General features: G+C 30.9%; 1 protein-coding gene across 1 annotated transcript; it reads right to left on the reverse strand.

Annotated features, from left to right (window-relative positions):
- Positions 1 to 318: 318 nt before the first annotated feature.
- On the reverse strand, positions 319 to 13,746 carry LOC142324813 (protein D3-like). The gene is made up of 5 exons (XM_075365828.1): positions 13,493 to 13,746; positions 9,142 to 9,304; positions 7,595 to 7,735; positions 2,388 to 2,463; positions 319 to 654 (listed from the first exon to the last, which is right to left on the reverse strand). Exons 1-5 carry the CDS (start codon positions 13,694 to 13,696, stop codon positions 510 to 512), a joined length of 729 nt encoding a protein of 242 aa, XP_075221943.1. The 5' UTR covers positions 13,697 to 13,746; the 3' UTR covers positions 319 to 509.
- Positions 13,747 to 20,561: the final 6,815 nt, after the last annotated feature.

Raw genomic sequence — 20,561 nt, forward strand, 5'->3', positions numbered from 1 at the left:
AAACAGGCATGACAATATGCAGAAAAAATCTTGTTCAAGGAGACAAAGATGCCACTGTGAACTAATCAAGTATTATGAATACCTCCTGATAGGCTTGATGACTGTCTCGTAGGAAAGAGTCATGATGTAGACCATAACGACCAGATATCAAGCAACTACAATTTATGTGCATAACCAAGTATTGGAAGAATCAGACCTATCTGCTCTGGATTCAAAAAACTAGTTCCAAATTTCAAACATTTTTCTTGCATTTAAAAATTTTAACATTATTTTTATATTTTCAAGCTTATTTGAATTAATCGTATACAACAAACAAAAGAAAACTTAATCATAATTTTATTAATTAAATTTATACAACACTGGAAACACAGAACATGATATGACTTCATAAAATACACAAGATGTTACACTATTTGAAAGTACTTTACGCTTTTCTAATGATGAAGGTCGCATAACAACAAATATTCAATTTCCAGGAATTCTGTAACTGAAAATAACATTTCTTTTCATCACATTCTGTGCAAATATTTCTTAAATGTTGTATCTACAAAAGTCTCCCATTCTGCCGTAAAAAAATTAACGCATATTGGTTTTCCAAGATTATACTTTTTTGCAAATTCCCTGTGAGAAAAATTTCTCCGAGAAATAAAATCACTGAAACAAAAGAAGATTATGAATTTATACAATAATAAGATTTACCTCATTAAATGGTGGTATTACCAGTAATACTGTTATTAATTTATAGTAACAAAATAAACAATATTTTTAATTACACAATCAATAGATTTGCTAAGTTATAAAGTATATAATCTGTGTTATAATAAGATTTGCTAAGTTATAATCTATTATATTCTATGCTATATGCAACCATTTCAAAGATTCTGAACCAAGTTTGAAAAAGCTATCAAAAAGTAAAAACAGTTTTGAGTAATTTTATTATCGAGTAGCATTACTTTTATAAGAATGTCTGTGTGACAGTGTATGTCTCTTCTAATTTACAGCTACGTGTTAAATCCAAAATCAGTTTACACACCATTAGTGAAACATGCATTTCTGCATTCGTTCCTTAAATTATAAGAACATTTTATGTTTCTTATCAAACTCATAATTGACTGAACCGAATCCAAGCAAATTTCATGAATGATATTTGTCATCTTAACAAAAGATAATGAAAAACTTTACCAGGGGTTTTTTTAAAAAGAAATAATTCCAGTTCCAATTATATAAAAACCATTTCTATAACTTAATTAAATAGTATAATTAATTAGACCATTTCCAATAGTATAATTAGTATTAGACTATTAAAAAAGACAAATCAATTATAAATCTCTTGAATATGAAATTTTAATGTTTTATGGAACCTATCTGTGATCAAATGTCTAAAAAGATTGTTTTTTTTTTTTTAGTAAAATTTGTTTGCCTAAACAATTTTACGAGGGTTATTTTTTTTTCAAGGACCGATCGGTTGCGAAATAAAAACCCGCGCAAAAATCGGATGAGCCTTTTCGCATATGTGTTGCGCAGCGTCTCTAGTATGGCCTTCAATCACGCCGCGTCACTTCGTTTAGTTCTGAACACGCAGCTATCACGTAAACATGTCTACAACAATAGCATCTCCCGCCAAGAGTGAAGTGCGTGCGGTAATTCGATTTCTTCAGGCTGAGGGGTGTAATGCAGCTGAAATTCATAGACGAATAAGTAATGTGTACGGTGAAACTTCAATGAGTGACAGCAAAGTGCGACAATGGTGAGGGAATTTTAAAGCAGGACGTGCAGATGTTCATGATGTAGGCGGTCAGGGAAGGAAGCGAGTGTCAACCGATGAGCGAGTGGATGAGGCGATTCGAGAAAATCGTCGGTTCACAATTTCTGTTTTGAGTGATTCCCTTCCTGACATTTCAAGGTCAGCTCTCTACACCATTGTGCCGCAAACTGTGTGCGAGATGGGTTCCCACATAAGTCATCACTCATTATGGAGTGATGGGTTCCCAAGATGCTGTCCGACCATCACAAAACACTGAGAATGGACGCCTCCCTAACGTTTCTCCAGCGCTACCACAATGAAGGAGAAAATTTTTTGAACAAAATTGTTACGGGGGACGAGACACGGGTCCATTTAGAAACTGAAGAAACAAAAGAACAATCCAAACAGTGGATGCACTCTCATTCTCCCAGTAAACCAAAGAAGTTCAAGCGAACTTTCTCCAACAGGAAGTATATGGCTACTGTGTTCTGGGACCGGAATGGAGTTCTCATGGTGGAATTCATGGAACGTGGCACGACCATCACTGCAGCCTCATACTGCGTGACTCTCAACGTCTACGAAGGGCAATTCAGAATAAGTGAAGAGGAAACTATACATACTACTTAATAATAATTATACTCACGAATTATATATATGTCTCTCTTTGAACAACATTCTCTTTGGTTGCATGTAAACCACACCCACATAACGATGTTTACCTAAAAAAAAGGGAAGAATTTTATCAAATATACATGCTTATAAATATATATTTGGATAAACAGAAAAGCTAAAAGTAAATGTTTTTTTTTTTCAAATATAATCAGCTTCAGATTGGGTGACAATATTTATTGTTGTGTTGTAATGTACTGTTTCAATAAAAATTGATAACAGAAATGAAGAAATGGTTTTTATTTTTTAAAAGAAACCCGATTTCAAAATCATACACCTATCCAACTACACACAGTCAGTGAATGAAATTTGTACCATTTGAAATTACGCATCCTATAGTTTCGAACTGTCCCAGATTGCAATGCTAGCACTCAAATGAACGCTAAACTCAGTTGTAAAGAAAAAGGCAGTTATGCAGCAGAAAGTGTTTTGTGTTCTATAATTCAGCAGGACACAATGCGTAATAACAATTCAGGATTGACTGCATACTTTTCAGGATTTATCTATCATTGCTTAGAACATTGTTGTACAAACATATTATAAATAATTTGAAGAATCGAGTTGTTTATATAAGGGAAAGAGTCCAGGACTATATACTACAGACTTTTATACTACAAACTTTAGAGGAAAATGTAAAACAAATTCAAGAAGCTTTTCAGTGAAGCCCAAAAATTGTCTACTGGTCAAGAATTGCACTTGCCAACTGAGAATTTGCAATCCCTCATATGACATGTCGTGTGTTAAGACTACGCATCCATTTCAGGCAGTAAAGATTTTGATTAAATTACATTTGAACTGCTTAGCAGTTATCATATAAAAAATATTTAAAATTTTTGCTAATAAAAGAAAATTAAAAAAAGCAAACGATTATCAAGATATAAAATGATATGACTATATAAAACTATGATAAATTATATAACTGAAAACTGATATAATAATTATATGATATAAATAAATGATAGAAGATATAAATGATTTAGAAATTAACACGACCATTATTTTCAAACTTGAAAAAAAAAAGATTTTTAAATTTTTTCGTAAAAATTGTCATTTAAATGCGAATATCAAATAAATCTCAATCTGTTCTTGAGATATGAATTAAGATGTGGAGAATCCTTTCTTCCTCCAAGGCTGTTAATAATCTTTACAAGGCAACTAACAATCAAAGGCTTATGTGCAATAAGCTAGAATTACCAGATCATCAGCAAACCTTATACAGAACATACAGGTTATTTTTCGTCTTCCTATGCCTATTCCTTCTTCTCTTTCTGCTAATATATTCCTTGTCATATCTTCAGTATAAGTATTGAACAGTGTCGGTGAGAATCATCTCATGTTAGGATCTGCTCAGGCAGTCATATTTTTATTTACTTTTGTTGCTTTTTTGTCTCGCACATAATTATTTAATTAACCTTTCTTCTTTCCATTCTACTACTTGTATTTCTTTTAAAAATCTCTATCACTCTCTCCTATTTGACACTATAAATAAATTGTTAAACTGTACGAGGATAACTGAAGATACTGTCTATGGGAGAAAGGTCTTAAGACTTTGTGAAAGCAGTAATGATATCAATTCCAGAAAACTGGAACCAGAAAATGTGCAGAACAAAGAACAATAAATTTAATAGCCTACACAACTAAAATATTGTGAAGAGTTGTAAACTGGAGGTTGTAAGAATAATGGAAGAGAATGCAGGAGAGGACTAACCTGGCTTCAGGAAAGGGAAAGAAACCAAAGATGTCATCAAGCTACTAAGGATGGTTGGAGAAAAATGTTTAAAGAGAGGAAGAGGAACGAATGTGTGTTTAATATATTTAGAAAAGGCTAAAATAAAACCATTTATCATTTATTTATAATTTGTTTAGTGTCAAATAGGAGAGAGTGATAGAGATTCTTTAAAGAAATACAAGTAGTAGAATGGAAAGAAGAAAGGTTAATTAAAGAATTATGTGTGAGACAAAAAAGCAATGAAAGTAAATAAAAATATGACTGCCCGAGCAGATCCAGGTTGAGCAGGATGCCCAACATGAGATGATTCACACTGACACTGTTCAACACTTACACTGTTTTCATTTTCCTTTACTTACCTTAGTTTTCCCTCATTCAATTTTTCTAAGTTCTATTCCCAAACACCTTCACCTTCTCTACTTTCTTTAAAGCTATTCTCATTTCCATCATAAGCAGCATATAATCAGTATTGATATTTTCACTGGTGATCTATTGGCTTTCTCAACAGCATTCCTATACCTTTCATCTACTAAGATATGGTCTGATAGCGAGCTTTGTTTCCAGGGGAACAAATTCAGTGTTCCCACCAGTATATTACAGCAGTCCTTTTCTAATCTTATAACATCTTCAATACTCTCTTACATCATTTTACCTCTTGTATCAGGTGTCCTTTCATTCTTGGTTGAAGGAATTTCATTTTTATTCTCTGCTTTTATATATTATTGTTAGTAAATACAATCATTGACCCTTCTCTACCACGGGAAGGTGAATATCAGGAATTTCCCTTCATCAAATACATTTATAGAGGTGGTGTTGTTTAAATCTCCCAAACAGATCTAAACTTACAAGTTAGACCTGTTTGGGAGATTAAAATACCTATATTAAAATTACCTATAATTTTGTTTATTTTAGTTTTATTATAAAATATCTTAATATACTGTAATGTACATAAAATTTTTTGTTAGGTGAATGTAAATTTACTTTATTCTCATTCATATTATCAAATACAGAACTTCAAAACTATAAAATAGTGAAATAATAAAAACAAGCTAAAGAATTAGATTCACAAATAATATTAATGAATTTTCTTATATTACATTAATGTAGTTTTAGGCACAAGAAAATTTTATTGTGTTCCTAATGTAACATTTTATGCTGAATTCAAAAATGTAATCAGAATTTTTCTATCATCCGTCATTTTTATGTGATAACATTTTTTAAATATTGCTTTTTGCAGAATTCTATATATTTTTTACAAACATAACATTATGAAGGCAACAGCTATATATGCATGACGATTCATTTGCTATAGGTTCTGGTATGTCAGCACACAGCAGTCTTCTGAGTCATACAATTAACATATCAGTGTTGTTTAAATGTTTGCTGTATATGCACATACTGTGATTTCATTCTCTTTTATGATCTACAATTGGGTCAAGTGTGCTGTGTTAGTGAATAAATATGCCAAAGAAATGCATACATAATTTGGATAACTTCTGTTACATATGTGTGGATTTGATGTTTAAAAAAAACAACAAAGTTTGACTCCACTGGTTAAAAAATGTTATGAACTATATTTTGACTGTAAAGTTGGAATCAAGATAAGAATTGGGCCTCTCACATCTGTTGTATGTAAAATATCTGACTGACTGGCAGTGAGTTTTGCCATACTGATGATATGGCATGAACCACAAGACCATTTGTCAGATTGTGTTATTTGTATATTACAAAGATAAAAGAAATAAGTAAACACCCACACCCACACAGTGCAGCATCCGAATTTACAATTTGCTGTAAAGCCAGTGCCTCATGGTGAGATCTTACTATACCGCAATCTCCAATACATCCAACTAAAGTTGTGTCTTTTTCATATTTAATTTATCTATCTCTATTTAGCGTCTATCTCATTTAATTCATCTTCTAAAGAAGATGAATCTCGTCTATCTCATTTAATTCAGATAGAAATTAAAGAGAGATAGAAACTAAAACTTGACATGAGGCGCAGGATGATCCTACTTGAAGCAGAATCCTCTTCTTTTGAACCTCATCTGATAACTCAAAGTAAATTAAATGACTCAAAGTGAATTATTTGGGATTTTGAACTCATTGAAGAACAAGCCAAGATTTTGGGATCTAGGCTGAAAGACTGGAATCTTCTTCATACCAACACTAAAATGAGTTCCTTTTATAATCATCAGGAAGAGTTTTAAGATCTATATTCTGTAGAAAATAGTTCAGTATACTATGTTGTGTACTGCAGTGTACAGTATCATGACAACTTATGTTGTCATGATTGCACTTCATCATGAACATAACAGTACAGAATGGAGAGTGTTTAGTGATTCTTTGAAAACTAATTTAAAGATTGTAGTTTTGCACAATGGCAACAAATTTATTTCTACGCTATTACCTTGTGTAACTAACATGAAAAAACATATGACAATATAAAAATCCAGTTAGAAAAAATTCAGTGTAACAAGTATCGACAGACTACATGTTACAGTTTAAAAGTTATTGCATTATTAATGTGTTTGCAGTGCAGCTACATTAAATTTTGTTGCTTTTTTCACAAATGGCACAGCAAGGACAAGACAACAAATTATTTCAGGAAGGAATAGCCAAAGTGTGAAACGCTTATACATGGACAGAAAAATGTTGTACATCCCAAACTAGTTAATTTGGAAATGATTGTTCTAGCTCCTCCAATTCATATAAAATTAAGAGCTATTTAGAATTGTTGTTAAGGTAATAGATAATAATAGTGTTGATTTCATTATCTGAAAGAAAATTTTCCTCATGTTACTGAGCTTAAAATCAAGGAAGGAGTCTTTGTGGATCCCCAAATAAGAACTTCGATTAGAGATGGACAATTTGAAAATCTCAAGTCGAAATGTCAGCATGAAAGTAATTTAAAAGTGTTGTCCAAAAAATTTTAGGAAATCATAAATACCCCAACAATTGTGACACTGCGGCGGAATTATTTCAGTCATACAAACATATGGGGTAAAATATGTCCATAAAATTTTATTTCTTGAATTCATATCAGGATATCTTTCTGGACAATTTTGGCGCTGTCAGTGACAAGCACAGGGAACACTTCCACCACCAAATCCCAAATCTCGGTCAAGGAAAATAGGCACCAGTAACAGTAGAGTGCAAGAATACACACAGGTTATTATCAGACACAAAAGAGGGATGGTCCAGATGCCAAACACACAAAGTAAAAAAATTACTGGTACCACATTTTTGGAAAATTGAGTAATGCCCTGCATGCATATAAATTTTTACAATTCTTTCAAAGTTTACTTGCATATCCCAAAAAATGGTGGGTAACAGCATAAATAAGCTATTTATATATTTGTATTTAGCATAAAATGTTCTATTAATTTATATTTTATTCCTTGTGCCAAAAAAACAGTTTAATTTTGTTTTCCAGTGTTATTAAAGCAAACCTGAATGTTTTAGTGGCCATGGACCAATATAATCTACTAATACATCAGCTCTTTTCATTCCTATGTAGCCTCTAGAATTTACTGCCAAAAAATGTAGCCAATCTCGATGAATAGGTTTGTTTACACTCGGTGAATCTATATCTACAACAAAAAATTGTAATATTATACTACCTGAAACAAAAATGAGGTAGGTTGTGTGATATGATAAAGATATAAAACAGTTCAAAAATGAACAACATTAATATTTGTTCATAACATCAAAATACATATTTATTTAATGATACAAAAAGATACAAAAGATCTCAAAGAAAATGCATGGTATTGCTACGCGACAATGCTCGCCCTCACACCATCCAGCTGACCCAAGAAACCATTGGATAAATGGGTTTGGAGATACTATCACATCCTTTCTACAGTCCAAATTTGGCTTCCTTGGATTTCATTTGTTTGGTCCACTCAAGAAGGCATTAAATGGAAAAAGGTTCAGCAATAACGAGGAGGTCAAAGAATTTGTGGGAAAGTGGCTCAAACAACAAGACAAAGACTTCTTTGCATCAGTTATATAAAAACTAGTTATTGTTGGGACGCATTAATATTGGTGGGTATTATGTTGAGTAAAAGTCTCATTTTATAAAAATGTGCAGTTTTTTCTACATCAATTTGTTTCTTTAATTATTGAATGACCCTCGTAGATTGCTTTTCTAAATTCGCATTCACCATTCCGATAAAAAGGAAGACTGCTGACCTGATAGCAGCTTTGACTCCCATTCTGAAAAAGTATAAAATGAAATACTTACAGATGGATGATGGTAAGGTGGGGTACAATGGTAAGGTCAAGGCACTGCTAAAGGAATACGATATCAACCACTAATCCACTCACTCTGAGAAAAAAGCCTCTACAGTGGAGCAGTTCAACCGGACACTGAAGACTAAAATGTGGATAAAGTTCACAAAGCAAAGGTCGTATAAGTGGCCAGACTTGTTGCCAAACTAGTACATGAATATAACAACACGATGCATCAGACTATAGGGATGATGCCGAAAGATGTTAATAAAGGCAACGAAGTGTAAAGGATTAACTCTAGTAGACCTGTTAACATAAAACGACCTAAATTCAAAGTGGACGACCGCGTACGCATAAGCAAGTACAAGAAACCATTCACCAAAGGCTATCTATCAAACTGGTCCAATGAAATCTTCAAGATATACGCTGTGCATACCGAAAGCCGACCCGCAACTTATGAATTGCATCGATGTATACCCTTAAGAACTGCTTTAAATTTCTTATTAATAACTTAAAAACCTGTTTGCAGTTTAATCAAATCAATTTTATGTTGCTATTATAACCTACTTTATGAAAACTGCATAATACAGATGTTTGAAAAATAACCTTATTAACAGAACTGTCTGATGTAATACATGTACATGTATTACATCAGAAAGTTATGCGATGTATTATATCACATATATGTGTGTAGTTGGATAAATAAATAAGTTGTAATTAAAAAATACAGAAGTATAATGTATTATTTCCTAAATATTCTTACCAAATATCATTGCAGTATAATAATCAGTTTCATCACCATCATACCATTCAAAAAATGGAGGATTCCTTGTGTCACTTGGTTTTAATGTTACACCCAAGTGTGCATCAAATTCTGCAGTCCTATGATACTTAAAATCGTAATACGAGTAGTGTATGAAGAGCATCTGGAAATTTATTAAATTTTCAAGAAAACATATTTTTATCTTGTTGAATTATTATTTTATTTAAAATTATGCTTTTAGTATACATTTACAGTACACTGTTGTTACATTAATTGTTGGTGCAAATCCTATACTCAAATAATAAAATTATTTTATGCTAATTTTATTTCCTACTAACGAATAATATACAAGATTTTCTACAACCAGCGCAACTGAACTATGTATAAACAGATGTTGTCTGTTTATACATAACTATGTCCAGTATTTTGGTAGTGTTTTTAACATTGGTAAAAGAAAGAAATTCATACAAAATAGGTAAAGAAATACTTTTGTATTTGTCTTTCCACTATTTTATTTTTAAAATAATTTCCAGAACTATTTTAATAAGATTTGGCATTTCTTTGTAAAATAATATTATTCTCTAAGAAATAAAGTAACATCAAAATTTTAAATATGTAAATATAAAAATTATGGTCATCCTAATTTTTCATTCCACAGAGTTACAGAAATACTACTGTAAGCAAATAATTGTTTATAAACTTAAAATGTTTAAGAATTTCAGTGTGAACTAAACTTTATTTTAAATATGAATTAAAACAGTGTTGTTACTTGTACATTAATTGTTTTTGTGAATCCTATGCTCAAATAATAAAATAATTGTTTATAATAATAAAATAATAAGTTAAGAAAGGTAAGCAATATTCAAACGAGAAAATAAAATAATTTTCTGCTAATTTTATTTCCTCTACATATTAGTTACACATCTATTAACAACACATATGCTCAAATACTTCTGAGATAAATTCTCCACTTACCTTATGTTCTTCAATTGTTACTGTTGCTGTTTGGTTCCTGTAAATGTTAGCAATTGTTCTTCTATCTCTGTACTTGAACCCTAATTTTTTTAAAATGCTGAACAATTTATTTCAGTCTACGATATCGAATGCCTTTTCTAGGTATGCCTTTTTCTAGGTAAATTTAAGTATGTTGGTTTGTTTTTCTTTAATCTACTATTAATCTGAGGCCTAAAATTGCTTCCCTTGTCCCTAAACTTTTCCCGAAACCAAATTGGTCTTCTCCTAACACTTCTAACACTCTCCTCTCAATTCTTCTGTACAGAATTCTGGTTAAGATTTTTGATGCATGACTAGTTAAGCTAATTATTCTGTATTCTTCACATTTATCTGCTCCTGCTTTCTTTTTTCGTGACTATAACACTCTTTTTGAAATCTAATGGAACTTCCCATTTCTTGTAAATATTACACAACAGTTTGTGTAATCACTTCCTCACCTACACAGCACAGTAATTCTGCAGGTATTCCATCTATTCCAGGAGCCTTTCTGCCATTTATATCTTTTAATGCTCTCTTAAATTCAGATCTCAGTATTGTTTCTCTCCTTTCATCCTCTTTGACTTCCTCTTCTTCCTCAACACCAGTTTCTAATTCATTTCCTCCGTATAACTCTTCAATATATTCCACCCACCTATGATCATTCTTTTGTATTATAAATCGATGTACCATCTTTATTTAACACATTATTAGATTTTAATTTATGTACCACAAAATTCTCCTTAACTTTCTTGTGTGCTCCACCTATTTTAATACGATCATTTCTCTTTCCACTTCTGAATATGTTTCTTTAATACATTCTTCTTTCACTAGTTTGTACTTATTGTTTGTAGTTTTTCTTAATTATCAATAGTTCCTTTCACTTTCTTCATTATTATCATTCTTATATTTTCTACGTTCACCCATCAACTGCAATATATCCTCTGATATCCAAGGTTTTCTACCAGTTCTCTTTGTTCCGTCTAAGATCACTTCTGCTGATTTAAGAATTTCCTTTTTAACATTTTCCCATTACTCTTCTACATTTTCTACTTTATCTTTTTTCCTCAGACCACTTGCGATGTCCTCCTTAAAAATCTTCTTTACCTCCTCTTCCTCAAGCTTTTCTAAATTCCACCGATTCATCTGACACCTTTTCTTCAGGTTTTTAAACTCCAATCTACATTTCATTATCACTAAATTATGGTCGCTATCAATGTCTGTCTATGGTAAGCTTTGCAGTCAATGTGCTGAATAAGTTGAATAAATTAAGTTGTAATTTTCTAAGAAGGGATGAAAAGCCTTGGTTAAGTTTTTTTATCTTTAACTATTAAAGAGCAAGGGCTATAAAGAAATTAAGATTTTTACATTTTAAATGCAATGGGTAACTTGCAAGAGAATTTAAATTAAAAAAAAATTTTTTTAAATTCTGGTATTTATGTAGTAGGCTACATCTACCAATGCAGTTAGTTAATTAGTTAGTTCTTAGATGGCACCACTAAAATGCTATATTGAAATAAAATAAATGATAAAATTAAAAATTTTTTAAAATCAACAAAGCTGAAGAAACATATCTACTGCAGTGCCCCCAGGCGGCTTATAACCATAAAAATAATCTAAGAACCTGCTCTGAGGTGATACCTATGTAATGCAAAGAACTGCATCAAAATTGCATCTACTGCACCACACACCGGTGGCCTATATGTAAAACGTGTCCAAGAACCTGCTCTGAAGTGATAACTATGTAATCCAAAAAATCAGTTCAACAGTTTTTGAGGAACACACACACACACACACACACACACACACATACAACCTCTTACCCCAAACGCATATGACATCTCTGTTCCAACATGGGTAAAAATGAGCTTTTTAAAGTTTATATATATATATATATATATATATATATTCAACTTATGTCAGTTTAAAACTATATACAGAGTGTTCCACAAAGAAATGGAGAAACTTATGTTCTACTAGTAAAAATAATGAAAAAGATTCATCTACATGCAGATCTAGCCAGTGAAACATTTTAACCAGATTTCAGCTCTTCTAATAAAAGGAAGCCCTACTGTAATTTTTTGGACCCAAATTAAGGGGTAAAGTTGATAGTTTCTTTTGTAATTTGAGCTGGAGAATAGGATAAAACAAGTCCTGTAACTCCCAATAGTTTTTAATATATTTGATGTAAAACACAAAATTTGGTGTGAAAAACAAGTTTTTTTAGGTTTGTTAAATGACTAATAAATGCAAAAGGTTTAGTAATAAAATCTAGAATTTTATTCTGAGAAAATTATTGTAAATACAGCCAATAAAAAGTAAATAAAAACTTTTAAAAATCGGTCGTTTATTTAAGTAAAACAGACAAAAATTAGTATTATTCTTTCTGTACCTAATAAACATTCTTCTGTGTATGAGCAATTACAAACAAAAGGGTCATTTCCAAAATGTTCGTTTTCTGTTGAATTCAAAGTAAATCATTGTGTTAATGATGAACAACATATGATTCAGCACAGTTCAGGCATTAGTACAAGGCAAATTTCATTTCACACTGGTTTGTCAAAAAACAAAGTGCGGCATTTCCTACAAAAAGAAAATCTTTATCCTTTATGCCTGCAGAAGGTTCAAAATTTGCCTCCAACAGATTACCCCCAGCGCTTAAACTTTTGTCTTTGGTTTCTAGACAACACTGATAAGTTTTATTTACTTTTACGAGGAACAGAGTCTTCAATTCTAAAAATAGTCATTTATAGAGCGATACAAAACACATGGTTCTGTGGAAAGTAGTTTCCAACATAGATTTCACATTTATGTTTGGTATGACACCTCTACTGAGATGTAATACATTATATACTTTGTCAGTATTGATACAGTGATAGCATGGCATTAAATAATTACAATTTTTCAGACTTTCTTAATTCTTTTTATTTTCCATTTTAATATGAACTATAACAGCATGAACTACTATTTGAACAAGTTTCACCTTCTGTTTACAGTATGATTAGTCCTGAGTGTTTGTTGATCAGCTTCAATTTCTGGCCATAATTTACACAACAAAAACCAAAATTATCCTATTTCAATGTTTTTTTACAGATGCCTTATTTCATTTTCTTGCCAAAAATAATAAATTATCTGTCAGATAATCACCTATATATAAATCCATTTTTACTACCTTTTTCTGTCTGAGGAGTGCTTGAAATATCCAATGCACGTTTGCAGTGATATAAACATAATATGTAATGGTGCATTTTATAATGTTATGATGGCACCTTAAAAACAATCATATCCAAAAAGAAAAATACAGTGTCAAAAAATAGCTTATAATACTAATTAATTTACAGTAATATAATAATAAACTTACCCCACAAGTCTGATATGGCATTTCATCAATAACATAAGGTATAAGGTGATGATTAAATATTTCAGTATGATTAGGGATCCGTGACTGAATTTCATCAGTATTTAATACGGAGGCACTATTATCATGTACAGAATAAAAATCACCATGAATAAATAGTAATAAATTACTGCAATAAATATATAATGTAACAATTTTTTGCACCATGTTTAGAGTTAAATAATGACACGTTAATCACATTGTATTATCATTAATTCTATGAGAATCAAATATTCTGATATGAATAACAAATATAAGATAATTTTGACATTATCTGAATGAATTAATAACGATAATAATAGTAATATTAATTTAAGGTAGACCCTATAAACTGTATGAGTGTGTGTGTGTATATTAAATAATATACATGTTTATATTTAGATTCTATTAAATAAACCACCAAATACAGAATACTGAGATAAGACGTATCTAACCTTAATTTTTCATGAAACTACTTTTACAGGATCCCGCATCCATGGTCATAATTGAAATAATTTTGTTATTGTATAATAAACATTTTAAAATAAAAATACTAAAATAATGAAAATCTATTACAGTTCTCATAAGACTGTCTCCCTCAAACACTGATGGTTTATCAGATTGAAATTTTGTTTGTATTTAAATATATAATAATTTTGTAATTTATTTAATTTATATCATATTTATTAATTTCTAAATTTGTGTTAATATCAGAAATAGAATGTTTAATGTTATTACGTAGATGGATCTGTGATATTAGATAAAACTAATCTATTATTTTTGTAATTTCTATGATGTTAAAGAAATCTAGTTTTAAAGAATCTATTTGTTTTTCCTATATAATACAAATACCATTAAAATTATTAAATTTATTTTATAAATTTCAGAGAGATTATTTTATTAATTTTGTTTTTTAAATATTTTATTATTGTGTTTTGATGTGTTTATGATGTTTATTTCATTATTTAACTCTGCTTTATTATTATGTGTGTATTGATTGCTCTGTTAATCAATTTTGTGTAAGTGTAAATTTTATGAGACCAAGGGTAATATGATTTTTCTGAGTTATAACATTCGCTGTAGGTTTTCTATTTACTAATGTTTCAGTTTGTTTGCACTTGTTTATTTCAATAACAACATCTAAATAATTTAACTTTCTATTATTATCTACTTCAAATGTGAATTTCAAATTTTGAATTTTAAATTTCTAAAAATAGTTCTGAAATGGAAGTATTCTGGAACATGTCAATTACAAAGGTTAGAGTGACAAATAAAAGTTTTTTTTGTTATTTTAAAAAACTTATACCTTAAAAATCTATTGTATATCATCAATTTTCTTTTTCTCCAAAACCTTGTACGATAATTTTTCTTACTTTATGGTTATATTGCTGCAACTGTTAGTTTTTTCTTTTTCTAACAATGGTTTTCAAAGTGCATCTCTGTGTATATTTCTTCATTTCTTTAAAGTTTATTCTCATCTTTCTATATGCTTTATCTATTTTTTATTCTTATATCTTTCCAGTAATCATATAATACTTTTCTCTACTTCATTACATTTCTGTGCCAACTAGAACATCTATCTTCCTTGCTCTTAGCAAGCTACAGTAAAGTATCGTTCAAAACGGTTGTTTCTCTTGGCAATTGTTATAGAAATTAGGCCTATGAATAACATTTTATAGACTAATGATAATATTTCCCTACAATACTAAATAAATTGAGTCATTTTACACAGCAGCGGCTGATAACAATACACGAAGCGTACTATTACGGCAAAACGCTGTGGGACTGAATTTTCACTGTCATAATAGTACGACTAAACGCGTCTAAAGATTAAATGTTAATTAGGTGATGATCTCCTAAACAGTATTTAACATTAATTCGTGATAAACTAGTCTCATCAAGCCTAGTTATTTATTTTAGAGCAAAAGTTCATTTTATTTTTTTAAAGTTCATCTACATGGGTCATTCAATGTCATTGTTATATATTTAAATAGCGATGATTGTTTAAGTTACCGAATAAAATAAGTATTAATCACCCAACACGTGGCATTAGAAATGTTCTATTGTTTGCTATTTACTGCCAGTGGTTTATCAATCTGGTAAAAAGTTATGGGTTGGAATACTGGATATGTGTTTTTTAGTGACGAGGCGTATTTTCACCTTAGTGGTTACATCAGTAGTCAGAACAACAGATATTGATCTACACAAAATCCACACATCTTACATGAATTGCCACTGCATTCTCAGAAGGTAGGGGTTTGGTGTGTGATTTCTTTATGATTAATAGCGGGCCTGATTTTTTTCACAAACCCTTGACAGTCCGGCATACCAGGATATAATTATTCAATTTGTAGCTCTTTTCCAGGCTGATGAACCCTACTGTTACATTCACAAAGATAGGGAAACATCCAAAAACAAGTTGGTTATTTTTGGAAGAAATGTTTTGTGATCGCACGAACTCAAAAGGCAAACCCACATGCTTTAAAGACCAGGAGTGAGCCATTACAGCAGGGATGAATTCCGTCAGCCCAGATGTCCTACAAAGGGAGTCAAAAATACATTTTAAAAGGTACAGACCTGCATAAAGTGGTATACATTTCAAACACTTGGTGTAAGTGGGGTTGCCAGATTTCTTCCAATTCAAACCGGGAACCCCCCTCCCCAAAACAATTAACAATATTACACCACTTAGTTTTTTTTCTTCCCGGGATCTTGATCTTTTATATCGGCAATTCCTCCGTGGCTAATACTTAAATACGTATTACAGTGTTTGTAAAAGGCTTCGTATTCAGTTTTGCCTTTTTTAATGAACGAATACGTCTCTATAGTTTTCAATAAATGTGCACTTTCTCTTTGACATTTTTACGACAAAACTAAAAAATATCTTATACATTTTAAACATTAACAACCATTATAATATTAAAAATGCCAATTCAGTATTAGGAAACTCACTAACGTATTATTAAATAAAACTGCTTACATTGTCACGGGTAGTAAATTGTAGCATTCAGTCGTATAAGTTGCGTCAAAGAAAGCTCCCAGATGACTCCGACAACCACCACAAGTATGTGGAGCGGAGGCCAAAACAAGTGTTGCCAGTGCTGCGCTACCGCTTTCAGCTATTGTCAGTCTCACGCATACACTCAAGCCTATTTGAATTTGTTCACATCCGCACTGTATCCATACAATGGACGAAAATACTTAAAAAGTATGCTTAATAGCAAAATTGTGACACTGGGACACGAGGCTTAAAACCGGTGACAATCCCGATTAATTGGGACGCCTGGCAATTAGGTATAAGACTAGTTTTACATAACTGCATTCCATGAATCAAATCAAATGTGAGTATCCTCTGATACTCACATAAAAGTATGAGTTTCTGATAATCACAAGAGTATGTGTCATCTGTATTATAGTACATAGTGGAATTACAGTGTATAGTACATTGATGTGCACGATAAAATGATTATACTGTGTTTTATCTTTCACATTTACTGGTGTTTGAGCCATAAGTCTATCTTATACAAATTTTCTAATTTATTTTGCTAAGTGCTCTAAAAATATTATAATAAGTTTGTAATATATACATACTGTTCTGATCGTAATATTGTTATGAACTAATCAAGCATGTTTTTGATAGTCAGTAATAGTCAAAATGCTGCCAAATTTTGCAGAAAATAACAGCAATTACAGTGCAGTGGTAAAGGATCCACTACATTTATCAGATATTTTTCAAATTTCTTTTCTTCTAAATGAAACGTACCTATTGCCAGAAACAAAGTATGGTAAAATTAAAATCATGTATTTCAATTAAAATCATAAATAAATTTGTACTGTTTTGTTTGTTCTTTTTGTCCAGATTTATGTTTTTGATTTTTAATGGAACCTAAATTAAAAAAAAAGTTGTAGCTTTGATGTAAATAAGTTCCACTGTACTAGAAATATTCCATGGTTATTAAATGCTCGGGGATAAAACCAATCCGTGCAACCGGGGACGTGGCTTGGTTCCGTCGGTGTGGTCCCTGTTAGAGACTTTAATGTAAAGCTTAATAAAGATTAATATAAAGCTGGATTTTTTTAATCCGCATCTATATTTTCAAAACACGACATTTGCGTACTACGTCAATTATTCGGACAAATTGGAGTTTTTTTTTGAAATCCTCGTCAAACTAATTATTTTTTCCTTTAAAGCTATATATTTTAATTTAATTTAACATAAAAAATTAATCCCGAGGGGTTTTGGTCTGCGATGAACAAGAATTCAGAAAAATTAGAAAAAGTGATCCCCCTTGTAATTGTCTCCGTGAGGACTTAGAATATATTTCGTGTTCGATACATCGATCTAACCAAAACAATGCCCATAAACAATATAAAGAGTAGCTTTATATGGAAGTGAAACTTGGATGATTGGAGACCTGAGAAGAAAAGATTAGAAACTTTTTAAATGTGGTGCTATACGAGAATGTTAAAAATTCACATGTGTGTGGGTAAAGTGACAAATGAAGAGGTGTTGTGGCAAATTGATGAAGAAAAATATGCATTTGGAAAAATATAGTTAAAAGAAGAGACAGACTTATAGGCCACATACTAACGCATCCTGGAATAGTCGCTTTACTCTTGGTGGGAGTGGTAGAAGGGAATAATTTTGCAGGCATGCAACATTTGGAATTGTAAATTAAAAAAAAAAAATTAAGAAGAAAGAAAAGAAAGGCAGTCGGATTCAAACTGATGTGCCTTCCCATTGTAAGATCCGAATATATCATTAAATAAAATTTCATTTTGCTATAACTCTGGAACCAATGAAAATAAGCACCACTATAATATATTGTTGAATAGCTGTCAATGAGGGCTTAATCCTGCAATTAAGAAAAAGTCAAAAATCCAAATTTTATTGATGGTCAGATATCACGCTGATACTAGTCAATATGGATTTAGTGATGGTCAAAATCGATATATCCGTTGAAATCTGAAAATTTGTCTGTAATCACAGATATTTCTTATACCCATATTTGGTTTACACATAGACTAAGCTTAGTCATAAACAGAAACAAAATATGTTGCTATATATTTATTTTTTGAATTGAGAAAATTATATTATAAGATTTGTAAGAAAGTCAATTTTCTGCTCCAACCCCACAGTTAAATAAAAAATTAATTATTCATTAACATTTTTTAATCACTTATGATGTAATATATAAGAACATACATAAAAAGGGAGGGTTAGATTTTTTTTCATAAAAATTGGATGATGTATATAATTTATGGTGTTTTTTCAGATGAATTATTTGTTTTCACAAACATTTCTCATATTTTGTATATAAGCTTTACTCGCTGTTTGAGGTGTTTGTCTAGAACTATACCCATGCCATTTCTTGATGTTGATGAGCCATTGTACAGGAGTTGACAATCATAACCGATATCCCAGGCTTTGACGCCAGTCCATTTTATTTCTTGGATGGAGCACTTGTTTATACAGCACCTATATAAGATATGAGCCAATTCTTGTCTGTGTCTGGTTAGTGAACCAATGTTCCATGTCGCTATTCGCATATTAATAGCATTGCGTCTAGATATGTTGCATAGAGGGGATGCCCAAGTATATATCGCATGTTTCGTTTGGGAACGCTTCACTATTTCGGTGCACTTTTATTGTATCAAGAGAATTTGTTTAGCATTGATGTTTTACGGCTGGTTGCCACCTGACACCGCGACTGTAATCTTACACAAAGGCTAGGTTTCCATCGTTGTTCTTCTTGGGATTTTTCTGCCATCAATCCTTCTGTCCATTCTTGAACGCACAGCATGCTTACAGCCTCTACTCCATATATGTCGAAGAAGCCCCAAAACAGGGTTTTATATGGAGTTCCTTCTCTGGTCTGTGTGATCCGTGGGAGGTATTTTATTTCCCTCCAGCCCTCCATTCACCTCTTACATGACAACTGGTTAGCACCCCCTATCCACTAGCTGGGGATGCATTCTCTAGGGATGCAGGATCCTTTTAGCAGGAATACAGAATATACTATTAATAATAAGCTAAAAAAATAGATGTGATCCATATCAGTTATTTAAATACAAGTACAAATACAAGTCCATATCAGTTATTTAAGTTATAAATAAATGAAATAATTTCCCAACATTATTTCATATAAACATATGAAGAATTAAATGAGTATGCTTGAATGAAACATGTTTCAGATAATTTTTCAGAAATCCACAAAAAAATACTAAACTAAAAGAATAACTGCCACCTAAATTTTCGATTTTTAGAGCATGTTTAAAATTAGATAATTAGGTAAGTACAGTGAGTACACATAATAAGTTAAAATTAAATTCTAATTTTCATGTTATTGTCAGTTTTTTAAAATAGAAAATCAAATGTGTTTTCCATTTTCTAAAAATATTTTGGGTAAAATGCATATAGATCTGGAAAACTTTCCCAAATGAAGTGACGAGAAGGGTGAGCATGTTAATGAGTGATTATAATCATGTTACATTAATTGTCTACTTTCAATTGATTTTTATTCCAGTTAAAAAATAAAATAAATAAAAATAAAACAAAATAAAATACAAAGCAATCACCATTTACGACTGACTAGCTTGGTAACAGAATAATGTGCTATAATAGCATGAAATCATACTGTGATACGTTTAAATTGTAATCTAAAGAAAAAGCAAAATAAAATAGAAACATAATCTAATTGAGCAATTTATCTGAGAATTATACCAAAAAATATAAAATGTTTTGAAAAGCTTCATTAGAAAAGCACAATTTGCTTGAAAGCACATTTATGAACAAGTTTTAAAATTCAACAATTTTTCTGTAAAAATATAAGTTCATAAATACTACATTCATAAAATTATTTTTGAAAGAAAACCTTTGATTACGTAGATTTTTATATTTGTTTTGTGAATGTAAGAGTGTAGTTTCGAATACTGAGTTTAGGAATACTTTTTCAAAAAGACAAGGAATTACCTAGAAGTTAAAAAGATTCAAAGTTAAAGTAAAAGTAAAGTTATGGATGTCAAATATTATTAAATAAACTAAACATTGTTT

The sequence above is a fragment of the Lycorma delicatula genome, chromosome 5 (assembly GCF_047948215.1).
Source record: "Lycorma delicatula isolate Av1 chromosome 5, ASM4794821v1, whole genome shotgun sequence".
NCBI classification, from domain to species: domain Eukaryota; kingdom Metazoa; phylum Arthropoda; class Insecta; order Hemiptera; family Fulgoridae; genus Lycorma; species Lycorma delicatula.